Source organism: Mustela putorius, unplaced genomic scaffold (genome assembly GCF_011764305.1).
Source record: "Mustela putorius furo isolate JIRA1106 unplaced genomic scaffold, ASM1176430v1.1 tig00003972_pilon_pilon_pilon, whole genome shotgun sequence".
Lineage (NCBI taxonomy): Eukaryota > Metazoa > Chordata > Mammalia > Carnivora > Mustelidae > Mustela > Mustela putorius.
Window position 1 is genome coordinate 4,553,483 of NW_025422115.1, and position 18,756 is coordinate 4,572,238.

Genomic DNA, 18,756 nt, shown 5'->3' on the forward strand with positions numbered 1-18,756 from the left:
CTGACTTGTTCCTCCTCCGCCAGACAGTGAGGCCCAGCCGCCTTCCGCAGCCCTGGCCTCCGGCAGCTTCTCCTAAGTGCGGAGCACTGAGGCCCAGGAGGCTCGAGGACGTTCTGCGTTAGGCTCCCCGGGGGTCACTGCCTGAAGCTCCAGGGAGCATGACCCATGGTTTACGACTTCTGTCTACGCTCAGCAGGGAGGACACCTGAGGGCAGCCCCACGGCGGAGGCAAGTGCAGGTGCCAGTTCTTGCAGGCCTGCCCACCGCTGCGGGAGGCTCTGGAACGGGGTCAAGAGCGCTCACGGTCATGCAGGTATCCCCCATGACACCCCCTTTTTAAACTTTGCAGGGAGAAGATGGGTAAGGATTGCTTTGGGCAAATACTCCACAGAGACGCGTGGCCTGAGAGGACCAGTGCCAACGGGTCCATCAGAACCCTAAGGGAGACGGAGGGAAACTGAGGCAGCCCCATGAAGGCACAGGTTCCCACCATCAAGAAGACCCTCTTCGAAACCGCCCCCCGGCCATCAGGGCGTCCCGCCGGCCTGAGAGACTGGCTCCCAGAACTGCACGCCCCACCCCAGGTCACGGGTCAGGGAACATGGAGGGGGTGTGGCGGGGGCCCAGGGAAGACATACAGCATGTCGGGACAGTTGTCCGGCTTGTCCAGAAGGCCGCCCTCCATAACGAAGCGAAGGACCTGCTCGTTGGACAAGCCCTGGTAGGGCTGCTCGGCCAGCGTGGCGATCTCCCAGAGCACGACCCCAAAGGACCTGTGGGAGAGAGGGGACAACATGAGGGCTCAGAAAGGGGACTGCTGACCGCGCTGGCCCTGTCCGCCCAGCACCTGCCGGCCCTGGGGGCAGCCACCCGTGCATCCTGCTGTGGGCCCGGCACTGGCGAGCTGTGCACGTCCGTCTCCCTCAGATGCTGCTCAAGGCTCCTGCACAGGAGACACAGCCCCAGGGCACAGTGGAGGAAGAAGCCAAAGCGGAGGGGGTTTGCAGGAGCCCCCAAAGGACTAGGAAGCACCTGAGCACTCCTGTGAAGCCCGGACAACCTGAGGTCAGGGCCCCAGCTGTGCAGTGGGCAGGACAGTCTCCCAAACGCACTGTATCCTGTAATCCAAACAGATCCCCAGGCCCTGCCGGGACCGTGGTGCAGTGGGCTCAAACGCAGCCTAGGATAGCCAAGCCGGTGAACGAGCTGCCCCGATTTGGGAAGCTGCACCCAAGTAGCTCTCAAGCCTGCCTGCAGAGTAGAGTCTCCTGGAGAGTTTTTAAAACACACGGTGCCTCGGGTCCCTGGCCACAGTTCAGATCCCATCAGTCTGGAGTGCTGGAAAACTCACCGGGGATTCCCCAGGGCCAGTGGGGGGCAGTGGGGAGAGAAGCACTGGAGGGCTGTGGGAGCTGCCGGCCTGTGAGGGGCTCAGTCTCATGGCGGGGGTGGGGCCCCCGAGGGAGCGAGGAGGGCGGGACTGGCTGGTTTTGGGGTTCCGGGGCAGCTGGGCGTCCTTAGGCAGAGTTCAGCCAAGTGGCAAAGGGGCCGAGAAGTCAATTCAGCAAGGGGAGCAGTGAGCGACTCTGCCAAGCATGCCGTCTGTCTGTTGGTTTAGAAGATCCAACGACCCGAAAACAAATTAAAATACATATACATGCACAGCGAAAGGTCAGGCGGGTATGTTTAAAGAGGCAATGCTGTAATCTGCAGAGTAAAGGTGCCTTCCCGACACACACGGCCGGCTTGTACAGCTTCTCCTCCATCTGTTTGCCTTTACATTCGGATCATTTCGGTGGAATAAAGCAGGCTCGCCAGCAGCCCATAGCCCAAGGGGCTTCCAATGGGACTCTGTGAGGCCAGGGGTGCTGGCAGAGCCGCATGGAACATTCTGGGGCCCGGCGCTTCCCGCTCGGGATCCTGAGCCAGGAGGGGCTCAGACTCTACCACAATTGTGAGCGGAAGGCTTCTGGGCAAATCGCTGTTGAGAGTAGACATGGGACACGAAGACAGAATCTTAGCAGAGGACGCACCCACCCAAGGTTCTTTTTAAGTTCCAGTGGCCAAGAAAGAGTCTTTAATGTTGCGTAAAGGACCTAGAAAAGCCAGAGACCGCAGAAGCCCCGGTGGGGCATTCAGAGGCTCAGCTGGGGCGGCCGGCCAGCTTCTCCATCAGCTTCGGCGGTGCGATCTCCTACTGCAGGGCACCTGGTCCCAGCAGCCCATGCCCCGGGGGCCACCACTGCCACGCAAGGCAGCGGGAGAAACGGCCAGCTTGCCGTGTTTGCTGACTGCAGGCCGGGGGCGCATCTGTGAGCGCGGCTCCCTCCCGAGACACCTGTGCTCCGCAGGCCACAGTACTCACTGGCTCACTCACTGCTCCTGCCTGGACCCTTCCAGCCGCTCTGGCTCAAGCTCCCAGGCACGGTCACTTGGCCGTCCGTAAACTTCACATGTCACAACCACAGTCTATCCCACAGCCCTGTTCTTCTGGCCTCACTGGGGCTGTCCACCCTGGGTCCCCTGTCCCTCCACCTCCTTGGAGCCCAGCACCGCGCCCCAGGATCCCGTTGGGGCGCCAGCACCTGACTCCACGCAGCCTCAGGCTTCAGCTGATGGGAACATCTTAAACCACAGTGCCAGGTCCCACTCCTGGGTCCTTCTGCCTTCAGCGGCTCTGCGGGTCTTTGCAGAACCTGAAGGATCAGGCCCAAGCCCCTGACACAGCGCTGGTCTCTCTCTCCCCAAACCCCCTCAGGGGAGTCCCATCGTCCTCCAGAAGCAGCAAGCACGTCCTGCCATCATGGCTTCCCCTGCATTCCCGCTACCAAAATCCCGCACCCTCACAGCTCCAGCTGGGGCAATTCATACTTTATGGTGCCGCACGACCCCATCTCTCCTGGCCAGGCTTCCATGACTCTAGTCCCTCAGGATCACTTCCTCTTCTCCATAAGACTTCGCCCCTCAAGGACAGGAGTCCTCCCCACCACCGAGCCTTTCCTGGGCCTCACCAGGCCCTCATGATCACACCCGTGAAGTAACACAGCAGGTAAGAGGCCCGGCTCTCCCCCAGAGGCCTACCCCAAGTGACTCCTCTCTGATGTCAGTGTCGCTCGTCAGGCAGGGCCACTTAATCCTGGAGTCTGGTCATCCTTCTCGGGATGTGACCAGCTGCAGGGAGTCTATGGATGGAAGCTAAACCGACTCTACCCAACACCGAGACGCCTCCCTGGCATCCCCGGTTGTCACAGGAGCCATTTAAACATCAGTCAAGCTCCTGCGGGCCTCACGGGGCGTGTAGACATTCCCAAACAGACCTCACCCACGGATGGAGCAACCAAAGCCCCATGATGTCCCAAGGGTTGACCAAGGCCACACAGCCAGTCAGGGACGCTGAGAAAGAGGCAAAACCCATGTGTTTCTCGAAGCAGGTACTTAGCAATGTGGCACTTTTTATGTGAACATAAAACCAAGTCACGAATTCCGTGGACACGGCTCTTCCTGAAACATGGAACAAATGCCTTCGTGTGCTATCTTTTTGAATTATGAGCATTGCTTTCCCCAGAGACGGTGCAGCTTGCTGTGAATCTCACAGGTCAGTGCTGGCGCTGCCTGGGGTCAGCATTCAGGGACTGCGCCTCTGCATACAAGACCGGATTGTGTCACTCACTGTCCCACCTGCCAGCAGCTCAAGACCTACAGAGAGATCCATGTTCCCCTCTCTCATATTTGAGCCACTAGAGAAGCAGATAATTATAAGTGGGTGCAACCAGCCCTGGATATTTGTGGCTGTTTGGAAACCTTAGTGAGTCAAGAAATGAAGACTGTTGGAGACGGTCCGCATACCCAGGAAGGGAACACACTTGTGTCTCCTGACCCGAAGGAAATGCTGGCAGGGACACAGGGCTAGAGAGGAGCCAACACCGGGTCCAAGGGCCTGGGAATAAAATCTCAAAGGGGCACAAAAAAATGTAGAAATGTCCAAACTGCAGAAAAGAGACCCCTTCCTGTGACTCCGAGGCCCGTCTTATCAGAAACACAGCACGGTGTGCAGCTCTGCCTCAGAGAAGGGCCAACAGGTACCACCAAGAGACAGATCTGAGCCTAACATGAGCAAGACCAGCAAAGACAGGGACGTCTTAAGAAGTAAGTGGTCTGTTTCCGTCCCTGGAGACGTGAGCAGAATCTGCTCAACTACTAGCTGTCGGACACCATGGATGGGACCTGGGGGCTGGATGTGACCACACAGATACCCCCCAGGCCTGGGATTCTGGGGTCTTCTTTATAAAGTCAAATAAAATTCTTTGTCTCTCTTTCTAGATTTTCGACTGTTTAGGAATGACTATGCTATTGACTATATTCTAAAATGACTGGGGCACGTGGGTGGCTCAGTCAGCTAAGAATCTGCCTCTGGGTCAGGTCACAATCCCAGGGTACTGAGATCCAGTCCCACGTCAGGCTCCCTGCTCAGCGGGGAGTCTGCTTCTCCCTCTCCTTCTGCTACTCCCCCTGCTTGTGCTCTTTCTCTCTCTGTCAAATAAATAAACAAAAACTTAAAAAAAAAAAAAAAAGAATAGGGGCACCTGGGCAGGCTCAGGTCATGATCCCAGGGTCCTGAGGTCGAGCCTTGCGTCGGGCTCTCTGCTCGGTGGGAAGCCTGCTTCTCCCTCACCCACTCCCCCTGCTTGTGTTCTCTCTCTCACTGTCTCTCTCTCTGCCAAATAAATAAATAAATAAATAAAATCTTAAAAATAAAATAAAATAAATAAGAATAAAAACCTTAAAAAAAAAGATTTCCGTTCCTTTGACAAGCTTTAAATCCTAGGCGCTCTTCACCAACATCTTGGCTGGCCTACCCTACCTACCTGTGTTACCCTTGAAGGCTGTGTTAAAAAAAAAAATAATAAATCTAATGCCTGGACATTGAATGGAACGAATACCAAATACCCACTCTTGTTTATTTAAATACATGATTGGTTCATGATCAATGCCATCAAGTGTGAGAACACGGGCATCAAACGCTATGTGTCCTTCTGTTGCTGTTTGTCCCAGTTGTTGCTAACCTGAGTTTGGGCAAAATTTGCCTGGAGATATTAATAACTCCAGTTTTATCGTCCTATTCTGCCCCTTGTTTTCCCTGGCTCTCACAGTTTTCTCTATTTTATCGTACTGTAAGCTGACCTTGGAGCTTTTGGAAGCGCAGGGGCTAGAATAATGAGATGCGTGAACAGACCCGGGCCTGTCCCCGCCCCATCATCTCTACATCTAAAAATGACGGTGAGCACTTTGATTTGACAGCAAAGGGATAACTACCCCGGACAGGCTGATTGCAAAACAGATCTCATATGTGAACTCGAGAAGCAACTGTGCTTTGCCGGGTCATATTCAAATGCTATTTCCAATTTGCACCTGTCTTCAAAGGAAGATCCAAGGCCCTTGAACTGTGAAAGGTACATGAGGTTAAAAAAAAAAAAAATGATGTCGGTCACTATTTAAATAGCTCCCGTGTGTGCTCGTCCAGACAAGTGGAGTGAACAACTACCATTTCTATAACACATCAGCATTGGGATCTCCGGAGGGGACAGCCAAGAAATGAGCTGACGTGCTAGAAGGCAGATGTGCCAGGACCTCAGCCTGCCAAGGACCCCAGTTGTATTTTAGAACCTGACCTCCTCTCTACAAGGCTGCTGATGAACCACAATAGTACAACTAAGAGTTCTCTGCACTCCGCAGCTGGTAAGCTTTCTACCCTGAGACACACTGATCTTTAAGGGAGACATTCTGCTTTCCATACCATCCCTGGGTCAACGATGATGGGGCCCACGGAAGAAGGACAGAAGCAGACAGGACCAACAAGAAAACATAGCCGGACTCATACGCTTTTCATCTAAATAAAGAAATGTCTGCAAGCTCAAGTTTGAATCAGGTAAGGCAACCACGCACATGCAAAGTATCTGTTGCGAAAGATAAAATGAGAGCAGGCAGGCCGGGGAGAAGGTGAAGTTCTCTGACTGCTGGTGTTCTGTCACTAGGGCTCCTGGCCGCTTAGCGAGCAGCTACGGATCGGAAGAAAGGTTGGTCCTATATATTTTTCAGATCCCACAAATGCCCTTAGCGAGGTTGCCCACAACAGGAACCTTATACAATGCAGGAGTGTGGCCCACATAACACTTTTGGGCTGAAGCTGGAAATGGGGTAAGAGTGAACAGAAAACAGGAGAAAAATAAAGCCCTTGAGACTGAGCCAATGGGATCTGTGGAGGCTGGAGGGTGCCGGGCTTGTGTTATAGAAAAGTCTCTCATACCAGACGTCAGAGTGAGTGGTGAAGACTCCATCCTTGAGAGACTCGGGGGACATCCAGCGCACAGGCAGCAGCCCCTTTCCTCCTTTCCGGTAATAGTCTGTCTCGTAGATGTCTCTCGTCATACCAAAATCTGTAAGGTGGAGAGAAGGGCTGCAGGTGAGGGTCCCATGCCCACATCCAAGGGGGAGTGCACTTTAAGGAGGCTGGACCTCAGTGTTCACAATTGTATAAGGCAGACTCAGCAAGGGATAATTGATTAATCACATGACAAGGAAATACCAAGAAATCTCGGCTTTCAAATAGGTTTCTAATTTGAGTCTCCAAAAAAGTTAATTCCAGAAGTGCTGTGGTGGCTGAGTAGGTTAAGCGACCGACTTTTGATTTCAGCTCAGGTTGTGATCTCAGGGTCATGAGATTGAGCCCCAAATTGGGCTCCACACTCAGCCGGGAGTCTGCTTGAGATTCCCTCTCTCTCTCTCTCTCCTTTTGCCCCTCCCCCTGCTCTCTCTCCTTCTCTCTTTCAAGTAATCATTTTTAAAAAGTTAACTCCAAATAAATAAATAGTTAATTTCTTTATTTACTTAAAAATGAGAAGCATTTACAAATTATCGAGCCATACAATTTATTAAGAAAATACATACTGTGTAGACCCAAAGGTCACTTTTATGTGGTTTTAAAACCTGGTGAAATAAACAAGGGCATGTTGACTCTTATTGCCTTGGTAGCACTGCCTACTGCCAGAGGAAATAAGGTAGTTTTGCTGCTTAATATGGGGGAAAATATTGAAATTACAAATCCACGGGGGAAAAAAGTACCCTAAGATGCCGGGGAGAGGCTATTTACTAGGCCCCTGGAGCTATTACTCAATAATGTTTTTCAACATAATACTCCCACTCATTTTTGAAAACTTCTTCCATTTTCCAGTCTCCAGAAGATGTCACGTAATTACGCTTGAAGGCAGGCTTGCTTTATAATCCTAAATTATTGCTTCTTTGTCAGATTTTGATTTTCCACTCAATCGTACAACCTTTTCTTACAGGGACTCTTCCGTTCTCCTTCCCAGGAGAAAGGGCTGCTCTCCTTTCTAAAATGTTCATTCATGTCTTTAACTATGCCACAAAGCCGTCAGGCTACAAAGCAAACAACACGGGGAATAAAGTTCCTTGGACGTTAACCAACACAATTTACTTGTACTGAGCTGAGGGCCATCAAACTGCCTCTGGTGAAATTACTTGTCATGTTTGTAATCCAAGAGACACTGGGCATAGGAAAAATAGGGGTTTTGAACCCTAGTGAAGAATAAAAATGAATGCTGAAGTCTTATCTTGGAATTAATCCAGTGACATGCAAATGAGAGGACTTGCCTTTATTTGCACAGAAATGGAAAAAAAAAAAAAAAGGAAATCCCAGAAAAAGAACACAAGTTATTTTTTAACACAAAAGAGAAATTTCAAATTTTAGTGAGAAAAACCACAAGTACCAGGAAAATGTCACTATAAATGTGCCACCTCGTTAAACGGCAAATATGGTCCTTGTTGATTTGGACTTCTGAAGGCAAGAGGCACAATACTAGCTCTCCCACCGTGATGTGAAGCCAGGAAGAAAGGAGTGTGAACTGAGCTCCTGCATGTAACAGGAAGAGGGTGGGAAGCACAATGCCAATGGCTGGAGGACATAACATCTACAGAGGCCTAGGCATGTGCTTATAGCCACCTGAACCCACTTCTTCCCACCATCTCATCTGCTGTATCAGCATGCCCATCTCAGAGGGACAGAGACTGAGGCTCATAGAACTTCAGGCACTTGCCTCAAGTCTTATCTGTTATTGGCAGAACCAGGATTTAAGCTCAGGCCTTCTACATTCTCTGGTGCTGGGGAACGGGCGCTGGATGGCATCTCTGTGGGAACAATCTGAGTCCTCATGGAGAAGCAAGGGCAATGCAAAAGCAAGGGCAAGTGAGCAGGAAGCACAAAGAAAGCCCAGACAGCAGCCAGAGAGGCTCTTCCTTGGAAACCCAGGAGCATGACAGCCTCTCAGGCTTCAAGGCGCACCAGATGTGCGGAAGCTTCAAAGGTCCAAATCCAGGGACCAGTGGCTCCTGAATGAGTAATTCTGAGGACCAAGGGATGTTTATTCTATGATACCGTTCCACTCATCACCTCTGTCTCCTACAGATGGAAAATCTCATTTGGTAACTATTCTAGAGGCGATACTCACTGTTCACAACTGAAGGGCCCAAACAGTTCATTCAGAATCATTGCTAAAGAAAAAAATTATTGCTAAGACTGCATTTCCAGAATAGACAGTTCAAGAGCTAGACAAAGAGGTGAGTTTTATTTCACTTTATTATCTTTTCCATACTTTGAATGCATCATGCCATTCCCTTTGGGCCTGCAAAGTTTCTGCCGAAAAATCAGCTTATAGTTTTATGGGGTTTCCCTTGTATATAAGTGTTTTCTTTTTTCTTGCTGCTTTTAAAATTCTCTTTATCACTACTTTTAGCCATTTTAATTATTATGTATCTTGGCGTGGACCTCCTTGGGTTGATTTTACCAGGGGCTCTCTCTGCTTCCTGGGTCTTCCTGGGTCCTTCCGCAGATTGGGGACTTTTTCAGCTATTATTTATTTTATAAATTTTCTTTCTCTTCTCTTTCTGGCACCCTAAAATGTGAATGCTATTATGTTTGATAGTGTCGGTGACTTCCTTTAACCTATCCTCTAACTTCCTTTAACCTATCTTTTGTTCCCGTTCCCTTTGGTTGCTTTTCATGACTCTCCCTTCCAGCTCATGGATCTGTTCTTCTGTCTCCTCTACTACTTATTCCCTCTAGTGTATTTTTAATTTCAGTTACTGAGTTCTTCATCTCTGATTGGTGCTTTGGTATATTTTCTATCGCTTTGTTGAAGGTCTCAAATGAGGTCCTCCATTCTTTTCTCAAGTCCAGTGAGTATCGTTATGACCATTACTTTGCATTCTCTATCAGGCATATTGCTTATCTCTGATTTGTTTAGCTCTGTTGTTGTGATTTTGCCCTGTGCTTTCATCTGAGACATATTCCTCTGTCCCCTCACTCTCTGTGTCTGTCTTTATGTGCTGGGACAGTCAGAAAAATCAAAGACGTTAATTTTAAATAGATTTTGGATGTAAAGTGTCCCCTGCAGTTTCTCAGGATAAATATTTGATGTTTTTCTGAACCATCATCATCTCATAGTAGGAAGATAAGGGTCCTGGTAAGAGCAGGTATATTCCTGGGCAGTTCTGAGGTTGTATGTGGTTTTTGTTTTGTTTTGTTTTTAGATCAGGATTAAGAGATCAAGGCAAAGCCTACACCTAAAGGTTGAAATAAATTTCTAACTTACACCAGAAATGCAATCCAACACCCCTCTCCCCTGCTTTTTTTTTTTTGGTATTTGAGTGGATGGTGGCAACAAGAGGTCTAACCAGCAGGTTGGTTAGCTAAGTATTACAACAGACAGGTCACGAGTTTAGAAGTTGATCAACCTGCACATGAACCCCAATTAGCAGTGATATTCCCTTACCTGAGGGATTGCCACTGCCCTGTCACTGCTCCTATTCTATGTAGGGCCCTCACCATCAGGCGATCTCACCTCTTAGAAAACTCCATGGACTACTGGAAGACAAAGCTCCTTTCAGGCTTAGAATATTAGGGGAAATACTGATAATTTGGATGGCAACTTTTATTCCCAAGTCAAAAATCACCTGAGGATGTCGCCTCAATTATTTGCGTAACTAATGCTTAGAACTATTCTGCCAAGAAATGCCTCAAGTGCCAGGAAAGGCTACCGCAGGGACCATGGCTTCAGTCCACCCTTGCCCACTACTTGTTCCACTGTGTCCACATGTGCAGTAGGGATTTGAGCAAACCCAGCCAGATTTTCGATTGACTATCAACTGGAGACAACCACGTTATTCCCAAGAGCAAGACTCTGTACTCATGGGATGCATTGGAAAACCTCTTTGCACATCGGCTAATACCAGCTCAGTTCCTACAACATGAGTGAGTTTAGTTCTTGCTTGGCTCTGGAGAGCTAAGAACACACCTCCGATTTTGACTGTGAAATCTTCGGCCACCATGCAGTTCCGGGCGGCCAGGTCTCTGTGGACAAACTTGTTGGCGTTGAGGTATGCCATGCCGTCTGCAATCTCCCCAGCCATCTGGATCATCTTGCTTAGGCTTGGAGGTGCTAGGACTGGATTATTCTGTTGGAGATTAGGAAAAAAAAAAAAATTCACATGAGAATTTAGGCACTCTTCCCACCCTACATTCTTTCAGGGTGCGCAAATCCATCTTGGTTCAACCTGAGCATCACAGGTCATTCTGCTAAGAAACAGGACTTGCTCAGAAGGAACATATTATTATGGAGACCAGAGCATCTGCTTTGTGGTAAAGTCATGTGCTTGCTCACTGACCACATCACACAAAGCTGCAGCGAGAAACACCAATTAGCACAACTTGGGACCAGCATTTTCTATTTTGGGTAGCACAAAAGTTATTTAAAGTGAAACTAACAATTTCTGATATTACGAATTCTTGGTTATTCAATTAAAAAAATTTTTTTTTTTAAGATTTTATTTATTTATGTGACAGAGACACAGCGAGAAAGAGAACACAAGCACAGGGGGAGGGAGAAGGGAGAAGCACGCTTCCCGCTTAGCAGGGAGCCTGATGTGGGGCTCGATCCCAGGACCCTGGGATCTTGACCTGAGCCGAAAGCAGACACTTAACGACTGAGCCACTCAGGCACCCCTCGGTTACTCAATTTTTATCAGTTCCTATGTTCCTTTATTTCTATAATGAAAGTCCAGGTAAAAGGATGGAGAAGATATTACAAAGGCTATGCGGAAATAAGCAGGTATGTTACCCAAATGGACACCATATGCCTTTTTTCCCACATAAGCACTGTTATAAAATTACTTGATCTTTCTCTTTCTCTTCAACTTTCTTCTAAAGTACAAAAATAACAAGATTAATGTTTTCACCTTACAATATGGCATTCCTTGGATCATCGTTTTCCGTGGGCACCAAGGCAAACGGGCACTTGCCAATTAATTTAAGTCCAGGTGAAGCTTATTTCAGAGGCGGATGAATACAAAACAGTGACAAGTAAAATGGATAAGAATTTCCTTTTTGCAGAGGAGGGGAATACTGGCTTTAGAATTAAAGAGCAAATAATAATCATAATAAATCCATTTGGAAAAAAGGTTTATATAAGACATGTGGCCAGGGCGCCTGGGTGGCTCAGAGGGTTAAAGCCTCTGCCTTCGGCTCAGGTCATGATCCCAGTGGGATCGAGCCCCACATCAGGCTCTCTGCTCAGCAGGGAGCCTGCTTCCTCCTCTCTCTCTGCCTGCCTCTCTGCCTACTTGTGATCTCTGTCTGTCAAATAAATAAATAAATAAAATCTTAAAAAAAAAAAAAAAAGACATGTGGCCAAATCTCTCCATTCTCAAAAACAAAATACAAAGCCAATCAGCTTGCGGCAGTTTAGATGCTAACCACCTCTTGCTCGTGCTGGTACAGTAGATTTTACCTCGGTTTCCCTGACTACAGAAAATCTGTTACAACACTGCAAAGCCACATTTCTCCGACAGGTCCCACACGCCACCTCCCCTGCTCAAACCCTGTGGAGCGTGGGCACAGCATGCCTGGGTGGGGTCACTGCTGGGAAGACAAGCTGGGACCACGCATGGAAAGTGCCTGACAGTGCCTGGACCCTGGGCAGTAGTTGGCTTGGCGGCAGTTGGCTTTGTCCAGGGACGTGCTAGTTTCTGTTGAAAGCTGCCTTCTAGAAGCAGGGTAACAACCCTCCAAGTACTTTCCAGTGAGTTCCCTACGCTTGGTGTACCTTTACCTCCTGAAGAGACTATCAACACAGTCTCTGGTGATTTAAAATACTTATCAGTGAGTTTCCCAGGGAAGTGACATGATGTCCCCAAGGGTAACCCCGAGCCACCACTTTCTTTTACACAGGAACCTTGTTTAGACAAGCTGTTTCTCCCCCTGGGCCCACCAGTGCCTTTTTAACCTTTTCAGGCCTCTAGAAATGCATGGTATGCTAGAAAATGTGAAGTTTATGCTCACGATCCTTCAGCTGAGGAGTATTAAGTATGTGTGTTTACTAGACGTGGTCATTCATAATTAATACGAAAAACAGACTCAATGAAAGGAACCTGGTTATAAGTATCAGAAGAGAGAGCTGACACTTTGTCGGCTCACGGTGCCTCAGTGCCGTTCGTGCAGACATTTTAGAGAGCGGAAATCTTTCATTTGCTTAGAGCTACTGAAGACATGTATACACAAACACCCACATTTAGCCAAGTAAATGAGCAAATCTTCACTTGGGGAGAAGATGCCAAGGAGAATATAATGAATCTGCAGGACAAGCAGACGTATTTTTATACTTGACACGAGTTAGGAAGAACAAGTTTAAATCTGACAAATCTTAAAGTGAATTCTAGATCTGAAAAGGACTCGGGTAATCATCTTGTCCAACCCTCTTATTTTACACGTGCGGATTCCGTGGTGCAGGGGCCCGGAGCGGCTGCCTGAGGACGGCAGACAGCTAAGCAGCCGAGCCAGGACTGAGACAACGTGTTCCAAATGTTGATTCTGGGCCTGAAGCCGGGGAGGCAGGGAGTGAGGCTTCTGCACTTTTCAGAGGTGCCTCGAAATGAATCTGGTAAGAACTCTGGTGCCATGCCTCTCTAGCCGCCCGTCCCAGGAAGTGGTTCTCATGCACACTAGCTTGTGAATGAGCAAAGTGAGCCGGGAAAAGGTATTATGATTCGGAGAGCTGGGGACCCATGCCAGCAGAGCAGGGGAGGATGGGGTGTGCTGTCCATCCCTCAGCCCGCAGGGGCCTGGGCCACACTCGGCCTCATGACTCTCCCAGAACCACAAGCATCATCTGCTGTGGATTAAGGAAGCCACACGTGAACAGGTGTTCAGAGCTCAAATTAAGGAACTACTACAACGTGGGGGATAATGAAGCTGCAGATTAAAAGAAAACAGAAGATTAAACTCAAGCAGAGAAAGGATGTAGGCATTCAAAAGGGGTAGAGAAAGGGAAGGACCCTGGCAGAGGCAAGCAGGTGCAAAGCCTACTCAATGCCAAGCAAAGTCAGGGTAAGGGTTAGGATTTTAAACCCATGGAGGCAGCCCAATGAAAGGTGGATGTTGTCGGTATTATTTGTAAGTGTTTATCTACGGGGTTATTCTCAGAATTCCTCCCTTTACAGGTCATGCTTCCACATGCTAAAAAGATGGCCTGTGGGTTCCTGCCACAGAAGAGGTGACTAATGAGAAATTGCCTAGGATTTCTGCCAGTGTAGACTGTGAAGCTCGTAATGCAAATGGAACTTTTCGCCTAGATGAAGAGACGGTCCCGCAGAGACGATTATCACTCTACCTCAGGATCCGGCCTGACCTGCAGGTACAGTGTGAGAAACAGGGCTTCCTAGCCTGGAAGGCGCAGACTGGGCTGGTGTCGGGGGCGGGGGGGGGGCATGTGGGTGGGGAGGGGCTCGTAAATGAGCCAACCGCTTGGGCACGGAGCTGAGTGGGAAACCATCCCGGCAGGAGAATCGCGTCCACCTGACACAGAACTCTGACAAGCGTTGACTCAGACACTGCTTGCCACCACCACTGACCCTGAACCGGGCATGGCTGGGCCCGGGGTGGACAGCCAAAGCCAGGGTGGAAGGGAGATCTGCTCAGAGGACGGGTGAGCAGAGAGGTCAGGGGAGGAGATGTTTCCTCCTGGCCAAGGTCGGCAGGGGGTGGGGGAGGCAGGAAAGGCTTCAGGGAGGCAGCAGCTCTGACACGGGTCTGCGGGTGGGAATCAGGGGGCGCCGGCAGTGCAGGGGTAACGAGCGGTGGAGGGAATGCAGCAGCAGATACACAGAGGGGTTAGGTAAGGTGGTATCTGAGGAAGGTCAAGTGCCTCTTGCGAAAGCTCACAGTCTCCCTCTAGTCAGGGAAATCGTTCTCACGAAGGACCAAGCGTGCAGCAAGAAAACATTTGATGCTGACAGTCAGTAGATCTAAAGACGCCATGGCTCCTGGGGGAAGGCGTTCGAGAGAGGACGGGTAACGTGGAAGTCGGTTAAAACCAAAACTGACCTCTATTTCTGGCCTCAGAGACCGGAGATAGCTTTTGAGATCGCCCCGAGTCATCAGTTCCATGATGACCAGCGTCGGCTGGCCCTGGGACACCACGCCCAGCAACCGCACCTGGGAGGGAGGACAGAGGGGAAGGGCTCAGAGGGTGAGGGTGGCCCACCACAGTCCCCACCCACGCCGCCGGCACTGCAGAGCCCAGATGGGTAGGCCCCGGGGTCCGCCTCCCATGCACAGATGTCTAAGGGCCACGGGGAGGTGATGGGGGACTCTGGAAGGTGGTCGGGGAGGAGACACCAAACCCCCAGGGGCAGGGGACTCTTGGGGAGGTTTTCCCTGTGTCAGGTTCTGGCTCCTCAGGGCTGTCTCTTACCACGTGGTGGCAGTTGAACTCCTTCATCACTGAAGCCTCATTGAGAAATTCAATCCTTTCACGCATGCTGGCGGCCTCGTTCACTGTTTTAATGGCCACCCTGGTCTCGGGCTCATCTTTAACCACGCCTTTGGCAACTCCTTCGTACACCATCCCGAAGGAGCCTTGCCCCAACTCGCGGCTCATGGTGATCTTCTCTCGAGCGACCTCCCACTCGTCAGGCACGTACACTAGAGAAGAAGAAACCAGAACCGAGCCAGGTCAGGCGAAGGGCCCCGGAGCAGAAGGTGCTTTTGGGGGAAAACCGAAGAACGCGAGATGCCACTCCCTAAAGCCCACAGAGGACATCAGGGAACCACGACACGGCTCGTCCTGAAATCTCTGTGAGGCAGCTATATGGTCAAATACAGGTATTTCAAGTCTTCAAGGAGTCCAGAAGAACCACAGAGGAGTCCAATTTGAGATGTGCCAACTGCGGGATTCATAACAGGTACAAAGACTTGGGGGTGCCCCGCAGGCTCAGCGGGGGGAGCGTGTGACTCCTGATCTCGGAGTTGTGAATGTGAGCCCCGCGTTGGGTGGAGAGATGACTTAAATAAGTAAAACTTGAAAAAACCAAAAAAGCCCACAAAGACTTAGCACAAAAAATCATGTAAATATTTCAATAGTTTTGGGGCTGATTACATATTAAAATTGATAATACTTTGCATACATTGGGTTAAAGAAAGCCTATTGTTAATACTTATTTCACCTATTTCTTTTATATTTTTTAATTAATTAATTTTTAAAAAAGATTTTATTTATTTGACAGACAGAGATCACAAGTAGGCAGAGAGACAGGCAGGTGGCGGGGGTGGGGGGAGTGGGCTCCGTGCTGAGCAGAGAACCCCATGCGGGGCTCAATCCCAGGACCCTGAGATCATGACCTGAGCTGAAGGCAGAGGCTTCCTGAGTCACCCAGGTGCCTCTACTTTTCTTTTAAATGGCCACTAGAAAAACTTGAGGTTACACCTGGGACTGGCATTATATTTCTACTGGTAGCACTGCTCTTGTCTAGACAAGTATGTCCAGCCTCACCAAAGACCCTGGGGGCTCCGTCTATGGGGGTACAGAAGTGGCTGAGCTCTGGCACCAGGGAGTCGTGAGTGGTGAGTTGAGGGGGCAGTGGTGAGTTGGGGGGGCAGTGGTGAGTTGCAGGGGCAGCTGATGAGCAGTGGGGTCTCACCAGGGCTCTGGCCTGAGCTCCGTGAACTCAGGGACCTCCCATAACCGGAGACAGGTGGTGAGGGGCTGGGAGGTGGGACATGCTAAGACTGAGCCTGACTAGGGCTTCTCTAGCCCAGGTTTTCTGTCAGTCTGGTTTAAGGAATTAAATAAGTAATTCCAGGCAGGCAGGAAGGAACGAGAAAGAAAGAGGAAAAGGGAGAAGGGAGGTAAGACAGAAAAGAAATCAAAACAGAAGCTCCATCCTGCACCTGGAAAGGGCAGGATAAAAACTAAATTAGACACCTCGGAGGAGGGTCCCACTGAGCCTATGTTAATCTAGAATTTTCTCTCATACACACTTTTGGTGAATTTCATACTATATGTGTGTTTTGGAATTTCATAAGTGGAAGTCTACCCTCTGTATGGCTTCGGTGCCACATAGCCCCCAGAAGGGGCTGATGCCTGCTTACGAGAGTAAGTCTGCCAGACGAGCAGGTAGGGAAGACTCGTCACAACATCCTTCCGAAAGTGTAAAGAGACACTTTGTCCTAAGCTCCACCAGCCCCACAGCCCACAGCTGGTTCTGTGCACAATGTTATCAGCACTTCCCTCGAGGGGGATTTTCGGTGTCCTCAGGAGAACGGTGACATGCAGATTAGCTTCTGGAGAAAGGAGTTTTGAAAGCCCTTGCAAAGGGCAATGTCCTTTTGTTGCCCCTTAAGGAAAGGAGCTATGAGGTGCTTGTGAAAAGCCAAAGAAATTAAGTTCAAATGAGGTGACGGTGTTCCTACCTGTTGGCCAGGGCGACAGGGAGTTTGGGTTTTGTTTATTTTTAAAGAAGAATCAAGACCTATTATGAAAGTAGTTGTGGGAAGATACACATTTTGAATTCCAATCACTGGTACTGTCTGGTATTGTTGTATTAATGTTCTTTCCAAACTCCCCGGATGCTTCGTAGTCAAAGCTACAAATGCCAGTCTCCTGAGATTTATTTCAAAGCAGAGCAAAGTCTCTGGAAGAGTCTTAGTCCACCTTTACAGAGAGGGAAAGTGGCTTCCCCCATCAATTCCATTAAGGGTGTGATGACTCCTTATCTTATATATATTTTTATAAAGCTATCATTCACACAAACAATGCATAAAAGTCCTTTGTTTTTTTTTTTTTTTTAAAGATTTTATTTATTTGTCAGAGAGAGCGAGCGAGAGCGAGCACAGGCAGACAGAGTGGAAGGCAGAGTCAGACGGAGAAGCAGGCTCCCTGTGGAGCAAGGAGCCCGATATGGGACTCGATCCCAGGACGCTGGGATCATGACCTGAGCCGAAGGCAGCTGCTTAACCAACTGAGCCACCCAGGCATCCCCCTTTGTTTTTTTTTAATGAAGAAAAAGATCCTCCCCACAAGTAACTACTATTTTAAGTTTGGTGTGTATCCTTCCAGAATGTTCTCTATGCATTATATACATACACACATTATATACAGGAGTACAGAGGTGTGTGTATGAATATGTACACACAAATATACATATATATATACCTATTAAAAATAAAACTTTGTGAGATCTTTATAGATTCAGGAATTATTCAGCACTTGATTCCTACTCCAGGAGGCTGCTTGCTTTTTGTTTTTCATTTTTTTTTTTTTAAGATTTTATTTATTTATTTATTTGACAGACAGAGATCATAAGTGGGCAGAGAGGCAGGCAGAGAAAGAGAGGGAAGCAGTCTCCCTGCTGAGCAGAGAGCCCGATGCAGGACTCAATCCCAGGACCCTGAGATCATGACCTGAGCTGAAGGCAGAGGCTTAGTCCACTGAGCCACCCAGGTGCCCCTGGGGAGGTTGCTTTTGACTGGCTTTACTGTAAGTAGAACTGAATTAGAAGTTATTAAAGAAATCACAGTGAGACTTTATATAGTGCTTTAGAGTGTCTAAGTGTTTTTCTTATGTTTTCCATTTGTTCAGGACAATCAATCAGCATAACCATGAATCTGTGTCCTATCTCCTCCACATCTACATCTGCTTTCACTTCACCTGAAGCCAAGAGGCAAATATTTTTTTGAAATCCATCTACCCGGTTTCACGCACTTACTCACTTGATAAACCCAACCCGGCTTCTCTTGCCGGTCAGCTTCCCCGCCCGCCCCGAGGACCTCACTGTCCTTTTCCACAGTGACTGCATCACACTGTTGACAAGACCCCAGGGGCTGCGTCACCCTGACTTCTCAACTGCCTCGCGATGTGACCTGGGCAAGCCTCTGCCCTGAAACTCCCTGCCTCACCTCCGCACTGGTGGGCCCAAGAACAGCCACCTAACGCAGATGTAGGGACCAAATGGGGCGGCATTCATAAAAGCCCCCGGCAAAGTGCCAGGTCATGGTGCTACTGTCACTGGACTCCTGGACCAATGCCCTCCGCTGACTGACTTTGAAAAGTCTGGGTTCAAGACCCTGAGGGAGAAGAGACAGCAAACAAGGAAGACAAATACCCATGGGGTACAACTCAGCTTCCAAGTCAAACCTTCTCACTCACTGGACTAAATGGCCCTCATGAATTATGACCCGGGGGTCTGTGAAGGGGCCGTGAGGATAGAAATCCTGCGATCCCGGACAGGAAGGGGATGAACACAAAAACTCTGAGACAGAAAAATGTAGGGAGGCTGTGAGTGATCAAAGACAGTCCCAGCAATATGAAACTCAAGCTGAAACCAGTTTAAGAGGACTGTTTGGTCAGCTGC

General features: G+C 49.2%; 1 protein-coding gene across 1 annotated transcript in view; it reads right to left on the reverse strand.

Annotated features, from left to right (window-relative positions):
* The window catches only part of IGF1R (insulin like growth factor 1 receptor), a 298,344-nt gene that overhangs the window by 14,706 nt on the left and 264,882 nt on the right, over positions 1-18,756 (reverse strand). Inside the window, exons 16-20 of the mRNA XM_004759809.2 lie at positions 14,820-15,049; positions 14,450-14,560; positions 10,368-10,527; positions 6,305-6,434; positions 639-773 (exon numbers count right to left, since the gene is read on the reverse strand). Coding sequence (XP_004759866.1) covers positions 639-773; positions 6,305-6,434; positions 10,368-10,527; positions 14,450-14,560; positions 14,820-15,049 — 766 coding nt within the window. The remainder of the gene's footprint in view (positions 1-638; positions 774-6,304; positions 6,435-10,367; positions 10,528-14,449; positions 14,561-14,819; positions 15,050-18,756) is intronic.